The following is a 15,659-nucleotide window of genomic DNA, read 5'->3' as shown; positions in this document are numbered from 1 at the left end:
TGCCGCTGCTCCAAGTGCACAGCAGGTTTACTGGGACCGCAGGCACCACCAGCTGGATACTGAGCGCAGCGCTGAGGAAGCACAGGGCACAGAGAGGTTTAACACATGAGAAATTACAAACGTGTCGAGCCCTTTCACAATATCTCTGTCTCCATTTACTTCCATTCTGCATTATTACTGTTATTATTCTCTTGTCCAGATGTTTGTGTCCCATTTCTCCTAATTCCAACAGTAGTCATTCATGGTTAACGTGGAATTAAATCACGTGAGAAAGTGCTTTTAAAAGTAGGCTTCAGCGATTAGTCATTTTATAACATTTCACCACAGTAATTCAATAATAAGAGTGAAATAAGCAAACAAAACAAATAGAAGTAGATAGAAACAAAAAACTGGAATAGGTTGAAATAAAGGAAAGCAAACACAAACCAACATATCCATATATTGATCTAATAACTGGATATAAAAAATCTCATTCAAAACTCATTGAATTGAATCATATGGCAATGCTATGTAGCATTATGATCTGCGTGTCATACAGTATTTCTAACTAATCTATTATGTATAGATAATGTATACCACTTAATAAATAATATATGTAACTAATTTACAAACTAGTTTGCCTGTAAACAGACAGCATTGATGAGGACGACGTCTCTTTTAATTATACAATATCAATATCTTTTGTCTTGATCCACTGTGATTTCTTGTCTATGATTATTGTCTTGATATGTGCAGCAAATTGTTTTGTCAGTAGGATTTTGTTGGAGGTAACGCTGCTTGTTCCATAGTCCATATATTGTTTTGGCCAGTTATCTATACTACAACAGTTCATCAGGATTACTGCCACAGATACAGATGTATTTGTTTGCTTTTAATTTAATAAATTTTACATTCCCAAGTTGTTTTGCACAGAAAAAATTGTAAGTGAAAAATTACATTTGACGAGACATAACACGTGTTTTAAGGAAAACAGACTTGATATCTTTATTATATTTTTAACTTTCTTTAACAATCATGCCGCACACAATTTCTGCACATGAACTGGCAAATGTGTCAGGTTTCTTTAGAATTTCATAACAGCACTTAACCACACACACAGAGTGTGTAATACATTAATGCATTCTGTGGAGCCCTGACCGCGGGCCTCTCGGCTGTGCACCGCACCCTGGAGGAGCTGTGCGCCCGCAGCGTTCATTCATCGGGTCTGAGTTCTATAATAAATGAAGATGTAGCGGCATCCCCAGAAGTATGCTGGCTGGGAAATAAAATGGATGGTTTACAATCTGCAGTAACACAGTTTGATAACGTTGGCATTCCTATCTGCAAAAAGAACCATACTTATGAACTGGAAACCGAGTAAACCTAATTATTTCTGTTTATTTAAAATAAATAAAGGACTTCATAGCTGATAATCATGGAACGTGCAGCCTCAGCACTGCAGGAGCATTACTGAGACAATGATTTACAAGAGCCATGTACACTTTTAAAAGAATATAAACAATAGACATTTAGGTTAAGGCTCTGTTTTATTTAGATTATGAATAGAATACATATAAACCCTGTTGGTAGAGCAATAAGCACTGTTATGAAGGACTGATTGATGCAGTGTACCCCAAGCAAGGATCTATACTTTATTTTACTGTATATAGTTTGTCTTTAACCTCTCGCGTACTGTCTGGTGTTGTAGTCGTGATGTTGGTACATATAAATAAATGAAATTAATCACAATACAAATAAATACATACAATATCGGCCCATAGAGAGGAAGTTTAGACCACAGCCGTTTTGGGGGATTCTTCATTAATGTCTGGCCAACCAAACCCGATGGTCTTTACCCCATGGTCTTCATCCGGTTCCTACAGAGCAGTAAATAGATCAAGAACAAATTACTTTGTCATGCGTCAATGCTGCTACAATAGAAATAATCTATAAAGCCTCAATGATTTTACAGTCTTACCCAACGTTTAGCTTGGCTTTCTATAGCCATATTACTAAGTTGTTGTCAAGGTGAGTCAGAGTAGATACGATGATGGAAGCAGTCTTGTCAGAAATCTGCCAAGGACATTCTCATTTAATCCTCTACATGACCTTACCCTCTCTAATCTTAGAAGAACACATGTACATGACAAGGCTGATAGACCTTGTCGAGACTTCTGAATTATCATTGCTAAGAATAATACTGCTTTCGGTTCTTTCTCCTCTATGATGAAACACATGCATCGCTCTCCAACCCATCTGGCGACACCCTTGCTCACCAACAATGGTTGAAAAACGCATGATGAGATCTCCTCAAAGCTTCGCAATCCCTGCCAGAGCTGAGGCCTAACACCTGAATGCTAACCCCCGTACTCCCTTAGATGTGGCACAGCTATAACTGCAGCTCTCCATCATCCATGCTAATCATTCTATGTCAGACACCAGAAGAAGGAATATTGACTCTCAAACATCATCAGTTGCTGCGCCCTTGCTGTTTTAATATGTACTCTCCGCTGCCTAATTCCATAGTTGCATGCCAGATCTTGGAGCCCACCGGCTTGATTTTGGTTTATTTGTTGCCATGTGCCAAGTTTACTATATTCACCACACCTCGGCGGTGAATGGCGCACACAAAGCAGTCTCACTAGGTATTCTCCCGCAGGCCAATGCGCCTACGGAGAATGGCCACGCCGTGGTGGCGAATGGCGCACACATAGCAGATACCGATCCATACATCAGGCTCAGAATTCGTGCAGTTTTGGGGGGGTTACAAGTATTTGCTCATCACTCCCATCATTCCTTTGTAATCATATGGGGGAGTGATTAAGTTGGAGCCTAGACGCCAAACACTAAACCTGTTCTACTGTTGCATCAAATGTTTGAAAGTGAGTTGTCTGACTGAAATGGGGCGACGCCTGAGACCTAGTTCAGGCAGCCAACTCGAGCTGCGCTGCTCCAATCAAGTGACAAACATGATGTGACATACCTCACTCTCCACAACCATCTATAATACACACCCACCTCATCAGGTGGTCTATTTAAACTGAGAGAAATTTCCCATCATCCCCTTTGATCGCACTGCTGCAGCAGTATTGCTCTGATGGGGGGTTACAAGTATTGGCTCAGCACTCCTATCATTCATGTGTAATCAGATGGGAGAGTGATTAAGTTGGAGCCTAGACGCCAAACACTAAACCTGTTCTACTGCTGCAATAAACGTTTGAACGTGAGTTGTCTGACTGAAATGCATTTGACAAGACATAAGATTTGTTTTAAGGAAAACAGACTTGATATCTTTATTTTATTCCTTTACTTTCTCTAACAATCATGCCGCACACAGTTTCTCCACATGAACTGGCAAATGTTTCAGGTTTCTTTAAAATTTCATAACAGCACTTAAACACGCACACAAAGTGTGTCATACATTAATGCACTCTATTGAGCCTTGACTGCATTTTCTCCTCTTTCAGGAAGCCAGGGTCTCCTAGACCTCCTCATCATCTTCGTCAGTGGCTCCCAGCAGACAGGTTTCCACCAGGGTTCTCATCACGAGGTATGGGTCGCAGTTGGCAGCAGGACGTCTGTCCTCAAGGTACCCACAGCCCATGCGACTGACATGGCCAGGGATGCGAACACTAACATTACGACAGGCTACGGCTGTAGAGAAGTGATGGAAGCTGGAGGTACAGCCCTTACCGGTGAGGCGGCGTTTGTTGTCCAAACCAACATTTGCATCGTAGACAATGAGGTGCTGAGAATGATGCTTGCTCAGATTTCTGATCGCTTCCTCAATGTACCTGTAACATCCCAGAGAACATGTTTTATTCATGCATCTATCTCTAAATGGCCATAAGGCATCTAAGAATAGATGTGTGCGTTAGATAATGTGTTGTCCAGGTATTACTCATGTTGTTGGTGCCAAAATCTGACTACACACTCATTATTTTCATTATGAGGACAAGAGAAAGTTCCCATAATGTAAAATGTTTGATTTTGAGTTATATGGTTAGGTTTTGTTATAGGTTATGGATAAGGCATAAAGTTAACAGTTAATATTTATGGTGACGGTAAGAGTATGTTTTCAGTGTGTGTGTGTGTGTGTGTGTGTGTGTGTGTGTGTGTGTGTGTGTGTGTGTGTGTGTGTGTGTGTGTGTGTGTGTGTGTGTGTGTGTGTGTGTGTGTGTAAACTTACTGAAGTCCCCCTTCACTCCTCATCTCCTTGGTGCTGAAGTTGATGTGACAGCCTGATGATTGAAGGCTTTCCTTAATGGGCTTAACGTCCAAGGAGGCAACAACCTCAAAGTCTTCACAGACTCGGTGCAGAATGTAACGGGCCATCCACAGATGATCCCCCATTTCAATCCCCTCGCAAGTGCCAACCTGAAACTCCCACTGATCAGACAAAAAAAGAAAACGTCACAACAGAAGTGTTTCCAGGATACACTAAAAAGTAGTGAACATGACTGGGACACATAAGCCAATAATAATTTGGTTGTGTGTGAGTATTTGGAGCACATTTTGTACTTGCCGTGCATGTGCTGTCAAATCTTGCTTTTCTCTATTTGCATGTATTGGCATATGTTTATTTAGGTTGAAGAGCATTCAGCTCTCAGCTCTGAGCTACAATAGCCGGGATGTTGAGGCTATTCTAGCGTCTTTTACGCACACAAATTAGCCTGGTAAAATAGGTTCTAACAAATTAATGTTGATATTTTTAGTGAATTTGGTAATAAAGTAGTTTAAAACCTATCAGACAACCTGTTCATACCTGGGACCATAGGTCTTCTGCATTGGATCCAAAGATCTTTACACCAGCATACAGGCAGGCTCTGCAGTGACACATAGATATGTCTCTTCCACACAGTTTGTTAGCACCCACGGCATTACTACACGCTGAGGGTAAAACCAAAACAAAACAACATTTTGTGAAGATCATGATGATAATTTAAACTTTTAATGCTTATATTACGTGTTATATTTCAGCAGAATAACCTGTTTTTCTAGGTTAAACAAGTCTGTCCTCATACCTCTTTGGAGCTGGTTTCCCTCAGGGGACCAACCAAGCTGCTTTCCGTCCAAACCAAAAAGAATGTACTCCTGCTCCATCCCAAACCAGGGCTGAAACTGTTTCACCTCGTCCATTACGGTAACACACTGTGAACGCCGATTATTCACTTTGTGGAAAAAGCAAAACACAAGGCTCAAACTCAACAAGGGCAGCAAACAAAACTTTCAGCTTCATTTTATGATGTGATTTGTCATATCTGACCTTTGGAGATGTGTTTGCTGTTTACCAGTTCACACAGCACCAGTTTATCAGGGTCCAGAGTGAAAGGATCTCGAAACATTCGGACCGGGACCAAAGTGACTTCGGTATGATCAGCCGAGGTCGCGTACCATTCTGGTATATCTGTAAGAAAAAGGTAACACTTTGTTGTATAACAGACACGTATCAGGCACCATATTTACAAACTGTGCCAGTTACTTAATAATTCAACATAAAGATCTTTGAAAATAACTATAGTGATTTCTTCTATACTGTACCTCTGATTCCTGCTGGCTCATTGTAAAGAGTCCTGGTTTTAGACTGTAGATTTTGTCGATCCTCATTGACCCAAACATATGTGACCTGGCACTCTTCACCCTTCTGGAGGGACAGATAGTGCTTCCTGACCATCTTGTGACGACTGAGGATCTCGGGAAGGAGGGACATGATGATTTTCTCCAGATTCTTTCAACTCGTCTCTCCTGCTTGCAAACAGCTATGTCCTCGGCGCTGTTTTTTCCTCCTTATGTACCTGTATTTATTCAACTGTGTTAAACATTCAAAGAGTCACACACTTTGAGGGTGGTACCTCAAACCTGCTCAACAACCCTCCTATCCTCCTATCCTCCTCTCTCTCTCTCTCTCTCTCTCTCTCTCTCTCTCTCTCTCTCTCTCTCTCTCTCTCTCTCCTCTGTTTTTCTCCTCTCAACCAACATGGGTGAGCAAGTATTTGTGAAGGGATGTTTGTGTTTGTACATCATTTTGTGTTGTGTTTAAACACTCTATTTTCCTGCCATGGTATTTCAATATGTTCCTTCCGGTGTTTGGGGAGAGTTTTCAGGACATGACCACTGTCACTAGGAACTGATCATGTTTGTTTAGCCTTTTAATGAAACCAATGTTTAGAAGAATTCTCATGAAGATTGTCTTACATCGCTCGCACCACCTTATATGGACCTTCCCATCTAGGCTGGTGTCACTTCCTCCGAAAGACCTTAATGTAGACCTCGCCCCATGGCACCACCTGTGCTCACTTGTTCCTGGTAATGGAATGCTAAAGAAGGCAGAACACAAGTCAATCACTGTAAAAAAAAAAATACGCTTCAGATGGCACATTAGTGAGAAGCGTTTGAGCTACGTAAGTCATATACCAGCCAATACGTTGACTTGCTTCAACATAGGTAACAGGGGAGTGTTACAGCGACTTCAGTTAGCACACCTGCTGTTATTAACCCTTCGATTGTTTTGCTTATGCCTTGCTCTGCCTCAGGCCTTAATGGATATTGATATCTTCTCTGAGATTATAGTTTTGGAAAAGAACCAACTGCTCTGTCGATAAAACCTTTAATTATAAAGCTGCAACAGCAAATATCCGACGCTGATTTTATTTGTCCCAACGACACAGAACACGAACAGCAGTCTCAACCTCAGGCAGCGCTTAGTCTCAGGCAGAACAATGCAAAATCAACGTATCGCACAGCCACCCCCAAAGGTAATCTGCTCAACAATACAATGCTCCAAACAAAAGATATCAGAGCCAATCTATACAAGCATTCGCAAACTTTGATAAAATTTAAAGCAGCACATGATATTATAAATCAACAAACTTAGAGCAGCAAAAGCTTTTGAACAAACCACACAGCACAGAAAATTAGAACCTTCGGCAATTTGCTTAAATGTCTAGATTACCAGAAGGACATTCAAACACTAGATCATTGTTTTTATTATGGCAATTTTGACTGTGATTTTAATAACATTTTTAATCTTTCTTAGTTCAACTTATACTCATTTTAATATTTAGTTTAGTGTTTTTAAACATTATGAACTGTTTGTTAAAAAAGTCTCTTTATTCATCTCACTCTTTAACTGCGTCGCACTCACACACAGGCATACACAGTCAGCTGACTCACACGGCTGTTTTTAACTCTCTTCAGAGATACGCATTTATTTACTACTAAAAGTTATCTTCACAATGGCAATGTATAATTAGAGGTGCCCTACATTTTCAGAGTTACATTCTAAACTGTCACGCGATGGTTTACTTTTTTGTAGTCTCACTGGTAACTGGTTTAGAAGTTACTCCTTGCTCTTAATCGTGATTGGCCTCATGAGTATTATTACTAGTTACACCGACTGCACTGTTGCTCATTGAACCAGTCCTTTGAGCCCTAAGCGGTATTCAGTATATGAGCAATTTTGGGGTACTATCCCTATCAGTACAGATGCAGTCAGGCCTTATCTCACTCGACCGTTACTTGGCTTCCAGGGTGGAAGCAGATGCTATTCACTCATGTGCTTATACTCATATGCCGACCGTGGCATAAACTATTTGAATTCATTTTTTTTCTATTTGAATGTCCTCACTTTCCAAAATGTCCTCACTCTGTAGGGTCTATGCCTAAAATGGTCCTCACAAAGATATTATTACAGGAACACACACACACCACGATAATAATCTGACTTCTTAAATTTATCAAGTCTTCTTAAATTACCCTTTTGAACATGATCATAGCAGGCTCAGGATCAGACTAACAACTCTCCACAAACACAAAGACACACACACACGCACACACCTACACACACACACACACACACACACACACACACACACACACACACACACACACACACACACACACACGCACACACACGCACACACCATACACACACACCATACACACACACACACACACACACACACACACACACACACACACACACACACACACACACACACACACACACACACACACACAATATTTTAGCCGTGTGGGTACAGAGGCAGATGGCACTGCTCAGTGAGGAACACTGAAATAGCACTCAAGCAATATTTGATCTTTTATTAATGGCAACAGGGTGTGTTTGAATACAGATGTAGATTATGGAGACAGACACAGAGTCCGAAGCAGAGGGCGGGGAGATGATAATCAGATTATCTCTCATCATTTTTCAGAATTTGTACTATTTTGGTGCACTTGCTGATCTAGGACACACTGGAATTACATCCATTTGTTGAAATGAAATTGCTTTCACATGGCATTAATTTCCCTTTCTCTCCCTAACAGCGAGTTAATGGTTGAATCCAATCTGCATTTATTATGTAATAAGTAGGAATGCTGATAGTTGCACAAAACAGATGCAGCTGAGAGAATAAATGTAAGATTAATACAAAACGTTGATGCTGTTACTGTACCCAACAGGAAGCTCCAACACTTTCTAAAGCTGCGTTCAGCCCCACCAGCCCCGTCTCTTGAGCGTACCCGGTCGCAGTTGACACCATGCTGTGTTTCTCCGCAGAAAGTTGATTGTCTCGTTGTCCGAACACTTCTTACCCCACTGCTTTTTCAACACTGAGATTTCTCTGTCGTACTTTTCTCTCTCCCTCCGCAGGTTCTCCTCCAGCCGCCTCTTGAGCCATAATTCCCATCTCTAGAAAGAAAGATAGAAACTAGCCTGTGCAGGTGATGGACGACAGCTGCTTGCTAATAGATGACATATTGTTTCTGTTCTCTGTCCATAAATTGAGAACACGTGAGTGTAGTACATCTCTATATAGATCCCAACCTTGTGGGTGTGTCCGTCTCTGTGACTGTGACACGTTCATTCCCCTCTGAACTATAACTCTAACCATCTCCATCACCATGTTTGTAATATCGGTCTGGTGAAACTCTGGCCCAATAGAAAATATGAAGAATTCCAAACAAAGTCTGGTGGGTTTGTTACAGTAGCTGCTCTTCTAGTTCAGGAAGCCGGGGATCATGGGTAATATCCACACCTTTGTGTCTCAAGTCAGTGAATAGGGAGTCGCAGTCAGAGCTCCACATTGATCGGCTCTGTTTTTTCTCTACATAAAAATCATGTCATTGCTCAGACACTGAGCCAAAAATAAATAATCACCACTTGTTGCTGCAGAGGGCGCTGTTGCTCAGTATCAGTACTTTGGTGCCACAAGGACTAAGTCATTAAAGATGATCACAGAAAACATAAAGATTCCACTTTCTTCAAAAATTGTGTACGTATTTATTATTATATGATTTATAATTCACTTAATCTATGTTAATTCTGCCCAAAGTCAATTGTTCAGTGAATGAAGAAGAATATTTACCTGCACCTGCTACCATGGATACCAGCAGTAAGATTTTATGAACTGGAATATGATTTCAAATTCAGTAGTTATTTCAAATAGTAAAGAAGTCAGATCACTTGAGAGGAAATTCATCTGTTACTGATCTGATTTGTTGTTTTGACCAAATTATTTTCTCTGGGATTTGTTGGTTCAGTGTTGAGGATTTGGTCCTAGTGTAACTTTAAAATCAGTTCAAGAAACTTAAAGCCCATCAACATTTGGTACCATGGAGCTGTCCATGTACTTATTACTTAGACATTCACTTTGTTGTGTAGTAACTTAACTCATATTCATGGATTCATTTTTGTTAAAGTCCCTATATGGTTGCAGCATATCTGCCCTCTCGAGGTCATTTTTGGAATGATTACTGTGTGTCACTAATACTGGATATTTATCTCTCGAAATGAATATATGCAACAGCAATGATTTTTCAGAGAAAGGTAGCAATGAAATAACATTTTATTAGCAAAATGTACATAAACATTATATAACAAATTAGATTTGTATAACAATGCAAACTACTGTGACAGTAAGTAAGACCTGCTTTAATAACAAGATATCACAGCTTTATGTTTTTTACAGGACAATAAGCAAAGTGTAGGTTAGTCAACAGTTGAGTGAAGTCATTCTCTGGAGTTAGATTTCAACACCAGATTGTTGAGGTAAAAAGTGAATGATCTTTTCAAAGAAAAGTAAACATTCATGCTTTAAGTCTCAAATTCAAGTATTTTAACAACTTTCAAGTATTCGACACTGATCTCTGACATCTAGAACATCACCTTAAAATCGGCTTAATAATGGCTTTAACCATGTAATGTTATTCACTGCATTTCGTAACACACGTGTGATTCACACCTTCACTAACCTGTGCACTATTTTCATCAAACACCAGGTAGTTTTATACATGAAGTCATTCTGCTGCTGCTCTCTCTGTGATGGACTCGAGCATCCTCCGGTTGCTTAAAAGGTAATGTAAGTAATGTAACACCTATAGCTGGATGTTAGCTCATCCATAATGGAGTGTCCATGCATGTTCAAGGCAAGGCCTAGATTGTCTTACCGCTCCACTGCTCTGTGACACATGCAAGCAGACCTGATCTTAACTAACAGAGAGGCCTTGATGAATTTGTCTTTGTGTGTGCGTGTGTGTGGTTGAATGGATGATTTGTGCGCAGTGACCTCGTCCTCTTTGTGTCAAAGTGAAAATAAAAACATTTAACCTTCACAATCACGCACACAGATTCACACACAACACAATACTGACGTATCCCATTCAATCTCCTTGTACACAAGAGGTGACTCTGGAGTAACACTGAGGTCCAGGAGGATGACAGAGGAGGAGGAAGAGGAGGAAGAGGAGGAGGTCAGGATGCCTTGGCAATGATGAGGATGCTCATGAGGAAGACCATGAAGAAGAAGATCCACATGAAAAACCTATCCATCACCTTGGCAACCTTCTTCCACTCTGCTGCCTTGACACACGTCGCTTTCTGCTCGCGGAAGCAGTTGGCGATGTACTGGATGTTCTTCACCACCTGAGGAAGAGTCAGATAGATGACGCACTAAAAGGGGTTTTAGACGAAAAGTAATCAGATACATGGGTAAAGTGATGATGTACCTGTTTATGTTGGAGGCAGGGGCAGCAGCAGGGACAGGCTGGGACCTGATGCTTCTCTGTGGGATACAGCAGCTGCTCCTTCAGCACCCGGTTGAGGTGCTGGAGGTTTGTGGGATGTGGAGGGGCCTGGTAGTCCAGTTCCTCCTGCCTGATGTGGTGGTAGTGCTGAGTGGCCTCTCGCTTTGCCTCACCCCTCTCCAGTCTGGAGGCGTGGTTGTTGTGGTTGTTGTAGTGACGTTGATTCCTGCTGTTGGCACTGGCGTTTGTACGGTGTTTGTGATGCTTACTGTTATGGTGCACGCTGTGGCCGTTGCTGTACTTGTACACCTCACCATCGTGGTGGTAGAGGCCATCGTGAAGACGGTCCTCGTGGTGGCAGCCAATATCGTTGAATGGCTCCTCGGGGTACAGTGGGGTCCTCTCGCTCTCCGGCGTCGTGCAGTTCTCCCCCACCTCGTAGACGAAGCAGATTTTGGACATGTAGCCGATGACGAGCACTTTGGCCCAGTGTGGGACGGGCTTGGCCTCAGCGCCACAGAAATGAATGTTCATGATGAAGATGGTGAGAGAGGTAGAGGCTGTGATCATGGTCATCGTGGCGATGTAATATTTTCCTTAGGAAGAAAACAGAGAAAACTTTTTTTTAATTATTTATCTATTTTTCAGTTTATGCTCTTTTATCATCAATAATTAATTTTAATTACTCTTACTATATCTTCTTTATCTGAATTTTAATTAGCTTTATTTTATCTTTTGAAATTTTTTTTTAATTTTTGTTTGTTAATTCAGTTTTTATTCCACACTCTACTATTGATCTTGCCATTATTGTAGCACATTTTTTTCAATTTATCTGAAACTAATTTCCACCAAATCAAACTTTTTATTTTGGAACTTGTTTGCGACATCTCTTACTTCACTTCCTGTCTCTGTCCTGTTTCCCGCCCTTAGTGATCATCTGAATTTGACCTCATGCGTTTACCCTGTGTTCAATAATCCCTCCCTTGTGTCTAAGTCTCTGAGTTTCCCTCTGTCTTGTCAGTTTGGTTTGTTTCAGTCCTGTGTGTTACTCCCATGTATCCCAGTTCAATCCCAGTTTATAGTTTGTTGTATTTGCTAACCTCACTTCGAGTTTACTGCACCTCCTGAGTTGTTTTGTCTTCTGTCAGAGCTTTTAAGCCTTTTTTATGTTTTGTTAGAATCAACCTCACCTTGTTTCCGTGCCTGTATTTGAGTCCTCCTTGCTAATCGTGACACTTTGGTCTGTGGAGTAAACTGGGAACATAAAGCCCACACAGGCACATGGGGGACTAGCAAACTTTATATAGAGGGTTACCGGTGACATGTTTGATTACTTTGAGGCGACAGTGATATCAGCATTGTGACCTTGTATCTTATAATTCTGACCTCCTCTTAGATTTTTTCTTTCATTCCTTCCCTGGTGGATATGGGCTTTTATAGTTGTATAATACCAAGTAATTCAAACCTATGTAGGGCATGCTTTCTGCAGGAGGCATGCTCTCAGCCACCAGCAGCTGGAACACGGTGAGGGCCAGCAGCACCGTGACCCCGAGGGACACCTTCTCCCCGGAGTCGGCGGGCAGGTAGAAGCCCAGCGGGGCGAGAAACGAGATGAGGAAGCAGGGCAGGAGCAGGTTGAAGATGTAGAAAGAGGAGCGGCGCTTCAGCAGCAGGGTATAGGTGATTTCGGTGTAAGGGTCAGAGCAGCAGCCGTACATCATGACGTTTCTAACCGCGGGCATGCCGTGACACTCCCACTCCACGTTCTCCACGAAGTCGGACAGGTCTCCACTGTCCATGCCCAAACTGATGTCCACCTGTGTAGAGGATATGGCGAAAGATTTGGGTACAGAACAGACACAAATATGATCATGTCATATGCATTTTTATGTAAAATCCCCAATATGTTACACATGCGGGGAATAAACTTTAAAAGTCCTTAAAGTAGGCAAAAGGCTGGTACATGCCCAGTAGTGATTACAAGCCCAAACAGAAAAACTGTACCTTCTGTATTAGTATAAATTAGCAATTTCGAATCCAAAGGAACAACATGGAAGACAAGACATTCAAGAAAAAATACAATTCAATACAACAAATCTTTCTTAGATCCTAAATGGATTCTGTTCATTGAAATGTTGGTTCAGCCAAATTATAAAATGGCAAACGCTTCTTTGTCATTTGGTCAACTTTTTAGTCAACAACCAAAAGATACAATAAATAATAATACATTTCTAAAGCATTTATCTAAACAAGGTTACAAAGGGCTTTTAAAAAATACATGGGAATAAAAAAACTGAATAAAACAAGACAAAACAAAAAGAAAGATTACATAAAAGATCCATCAAAAAGTGTGATTTCCTCTTATTCGCCCCACGTCACCCTGTTTATAATCACCTGGTTTCCATTGTAGGTCCAGGAGCCGAAGGTGAGGTTACACTGCTGCCGGTCGAAGGGGAAGTAAGAGACGTCCACCACACATGTGCTCTTTGTGATGGCCGGAGAGTCCCAGATGATCTCTCCATTATAACGCAGCTTAACGTTAGTGCTGGATGGATCTGACGCATCCTCATCTGCTCTATACACACATGGAGTGAAGAGGACACATTTGTAAATACACTTCTTTCACTTTTATACCTCTGCAAAGGAGGTTATGTTTTCACCCCTGTCCATTTGTTCGTTGGTTGGTTGGTTTGTTTGTTTGTTAGCAAGATTGCGCAAAGAGTACATGATGGATTACCATGGAACCTGGCGGAAGGATGTGGTATGGGTCAGGGCAGAACCCATAACATTTTGGTCAGGTCATTTTGTTTTCATTCACTCTTTTTCTCTACCTCCCTCTCTTTTTTAATTTCCTCTCTTTGTTCCTTATGTCATATCTGTCTCTACTGTTACTGACTTGTTGTAGAGGACGATGTCCGGCTTCCAAACCAGGTCGCTGGGGATGTTGATCATCTCCAGGTCGTCATAGTCCTCCTTTTCCCACTTCAGGTAAGCATCGTACCAGACCTTCCTGATCCACAGGTACGTGGTTAGAACCTGGTTCTTCTCATCCTGCACACACACACACACACACACACACACACACACACACACACACACACACACACACACACACACACACACACACACACACACACACACACACACACACACACACACACACACACACTTTACTGAGAGAGACAGTGTTCACATAAAACTTGCAGGTTGTTCCTGAATATTAAAATACAACAATACAAAACAATACATGACTATTGTACAGTTCTGTAAAGTTGAAACAAGAAGGTACAGAATATATGCATATGGTATATTGTCTTTAGACTTCAAACATAGTAGATACTGTTATAAATAGCCTTTATAGTAAAAGTTCATGTTTTTAATGGTCTTACTTCAAAATTTGATGTTCCTTCTGTGCCTTATGTAGTAAGAAAGCATGATAGTCAGAGGGACCCACAGTCAAATTTTGATTAGGGCCCCAAAGGTCTAGGGCCGGCTCTGAGTCTCAACAAATGGGAGCATGATAAGAGATTTCTTAGTGATTAAAGGGTTACATCTAAGTATTCACCATATCTTTGATCTGTGACAGCGTGATCTGCAGCGACACGTTGAGGGCTTCGTCTGTGTCCTCCACAGGTCTCAGAGCGTTGGTGTAGTCCTCCATCAGGTCGTTCAGAAGCTTGCGGGCATAATGACCCTGGGCACCTTGGGAGACTGAGAGGGGGCGACAGCATCTCACAAAGGTTGGCACAACGGATGAAGAACAAATATCAAACCGATCCGTCACGCAGAACTGACCTTGCACCAAAAGGCTGATCCAAACCATCAGCGCTGCCTTCCTCATTTTCAACCAGTCACAAGCTGAGGGATCAATTATTCAGACAAGCACTCGCTGAGAGAGCCGGGGTCCAAATCCAGCGTCACTCTATTCTGATCTTCATCCTGCCCTTCAGAGGTCGAGTGAGACCAGACCACAAGAAAAATTCTCGAAATCTTACATCCTGTCAGAGGCTCTGAACGCTTCACTGGTTGTTAGTCGCAGGTCGTCTTTGTCACTGTCTCTCTGTGGGCGATCGCTGCTATGGAACAGGACCTGGGGCTATCACACACACACACACACACACACACACACACACACACACACACACACACACACACACACACACACACACACACACACACACACACACACAAACACACACACACACACACACACTGCAGTATCAAATACCGCACATAGGCACTAGGTGAAATGCGACACCTGAGGCCCTGTCCACTTGTGTACTTGACCACAACCAGCTGTACAACGCACGCACGCACACGCACACACACACACACACACACACACACAAACATACACAGCCTTACTGCGTTACACAGCTAATGACACGTGTCAGTCCCACACACATAATGACACTTTATTACCCATGCTCTAACCCGTGGTCATTCAAGATGAACACACACAGACATGTCAAAGATGATGTGACACATGTCATACGTATCACGTGGCAACGGACATAACACAGATCCAGGATCAGGTTTCATACGGTAAACAGAACTCTTTAACACAAGCACAGAAAGCTGTAAACTGGTTGTAGATCAGTGATAAGAGTAGATTTCACCCTCTCTTTGTGTGTTATCAAAGACATCAGTGACTG

General features: G+C 41.8%; 2 protein-coding genes across 2 annotated transcripts; both read right to left on the bottom strand.

The window, feature by feature from the left end:
- Positions 1-3,311: 3,311 nt before the first annotated feature.
- On the bottom strand, positions 3,312-5,689 carry LOC118100303 (glutamine synthetase-like). Its single transcript, XM_035145244.1, has 6 exons — positions 5,521-5,689; positions 5,246-5,386; positions 5,004-5,150; positions 4,745-4,869; positions 4,169-4,368; positions 3,312-3,773 (listed from the first exon to the last, which is right to left on the bottom strand). Exons 1-6 carry the CDS (start codon positions 5,687-5,689, stop codon positions 3,461-3,463), a joined length of 1,095 nt encoding a protein of 364 aa, XP_035001135.1. The 3' UTR covers positions 3,312-3,460.
- Positions 5,690-9,975: 4,286 nt separating this feature from the next.
- On the bottom strand, positions 9,976-15,035 carry chrna9a (cholinergic receptor, nicotinic, alpha 9a). The gene is made up of 7 exons (XM_035179993.2): positions 14,800-15,035; positions 14,570-14,715; positions 13,901-14,055; positions 13,399-13,579; positions 12,470-12,821; positions 10,987-11,600; positions 9,976-10,903 (listed from the first exon to the last, which is right to left on the bottom strand). The coding sequence occupies exons 1-7, from the start codon at positions 14,843-14,845 to the stop codon at positions 10,733-10,735; spliced, it is 1,665 nt and encodes a 554-aa protein (XP_035035884.2). The 5' UTR covers positions 14,846-15,035; the 3' UTR covers positions 9,976-10,732.
- Positions 15,036-15,659: the final 624 nt, after the last annotated feature.

Source organism: Hippoglossus stenolepis, chromosome 2, assembly GCF_022539355.2.
Source record: "Hippoglossus stenolepis isolate QCI-W04-F060 chromosome 2, HSTE1.2, whole genome shotgun sequence".
Taxonomy (NCBI): domain Eukaryota; kingdom Metazoa; phylum Chordata; class Actinopteri; order Pleuronectiformes; family Pleuronectidae; genus Hippoglossus; species Hippoglossus stenolepis.
Note: the sequence above shows the minus strand (reverse complement) of the source record. Positions and strands in the feature narration are given on the sequence as shown.

What these genes read in the sequence shown, in the direction of transcription:
- LOC118100303 (XM_035145244.1), bottom strand. Translation starts at nt 5,689, where the DNA reads ATGTCCCTCCTTCCCGAGATCCTCAGTCGTCACAAGATGGTCAGGAAG. An exon ending in TGAGCCAGCAGGAATCAGAG is followed by an intron (nt 5,387 to 5,520) that starts GTACAGTATAGA and finishes TTTTTCTTACAG; the next exon opens with ATATACCAGAATGGTACGCG. An exon ending in AGGAGTGAAGGGGGACTTCA is followed by an intron (nt 3,774 to 4,168) that starts GTAAGTTTACAC and finishes GGGATGTTACAG; the next exon opens with GTACATTGAGGAAGCGATCA.
- chrna9a (XM_035179993.2), bottom strand. Translation starts at nt 14,845, where the DNA reads ATGAGGAAGGCAGCGCTGATGGTTTGGATCAGCCTTTTGGTGCAAG. An exon ending in TGTCACAGATCAAAGATATG is followed by an intron (nt 14,056 to 14,569) that starts GTGAATACTTAG and finishes GTGTGTGTGCAG; the next exon opens with GATGAGAAGAACCAGGTTCT. An exon ending in AGAAAGCATGCCCTACATAG is followed by an intron (nt 11,601 to 12,469) that starts GTTTGAATTACT and finishes TTTCTTCCTAAG; the next exon opens with GAAAATATTACATCGCCACG.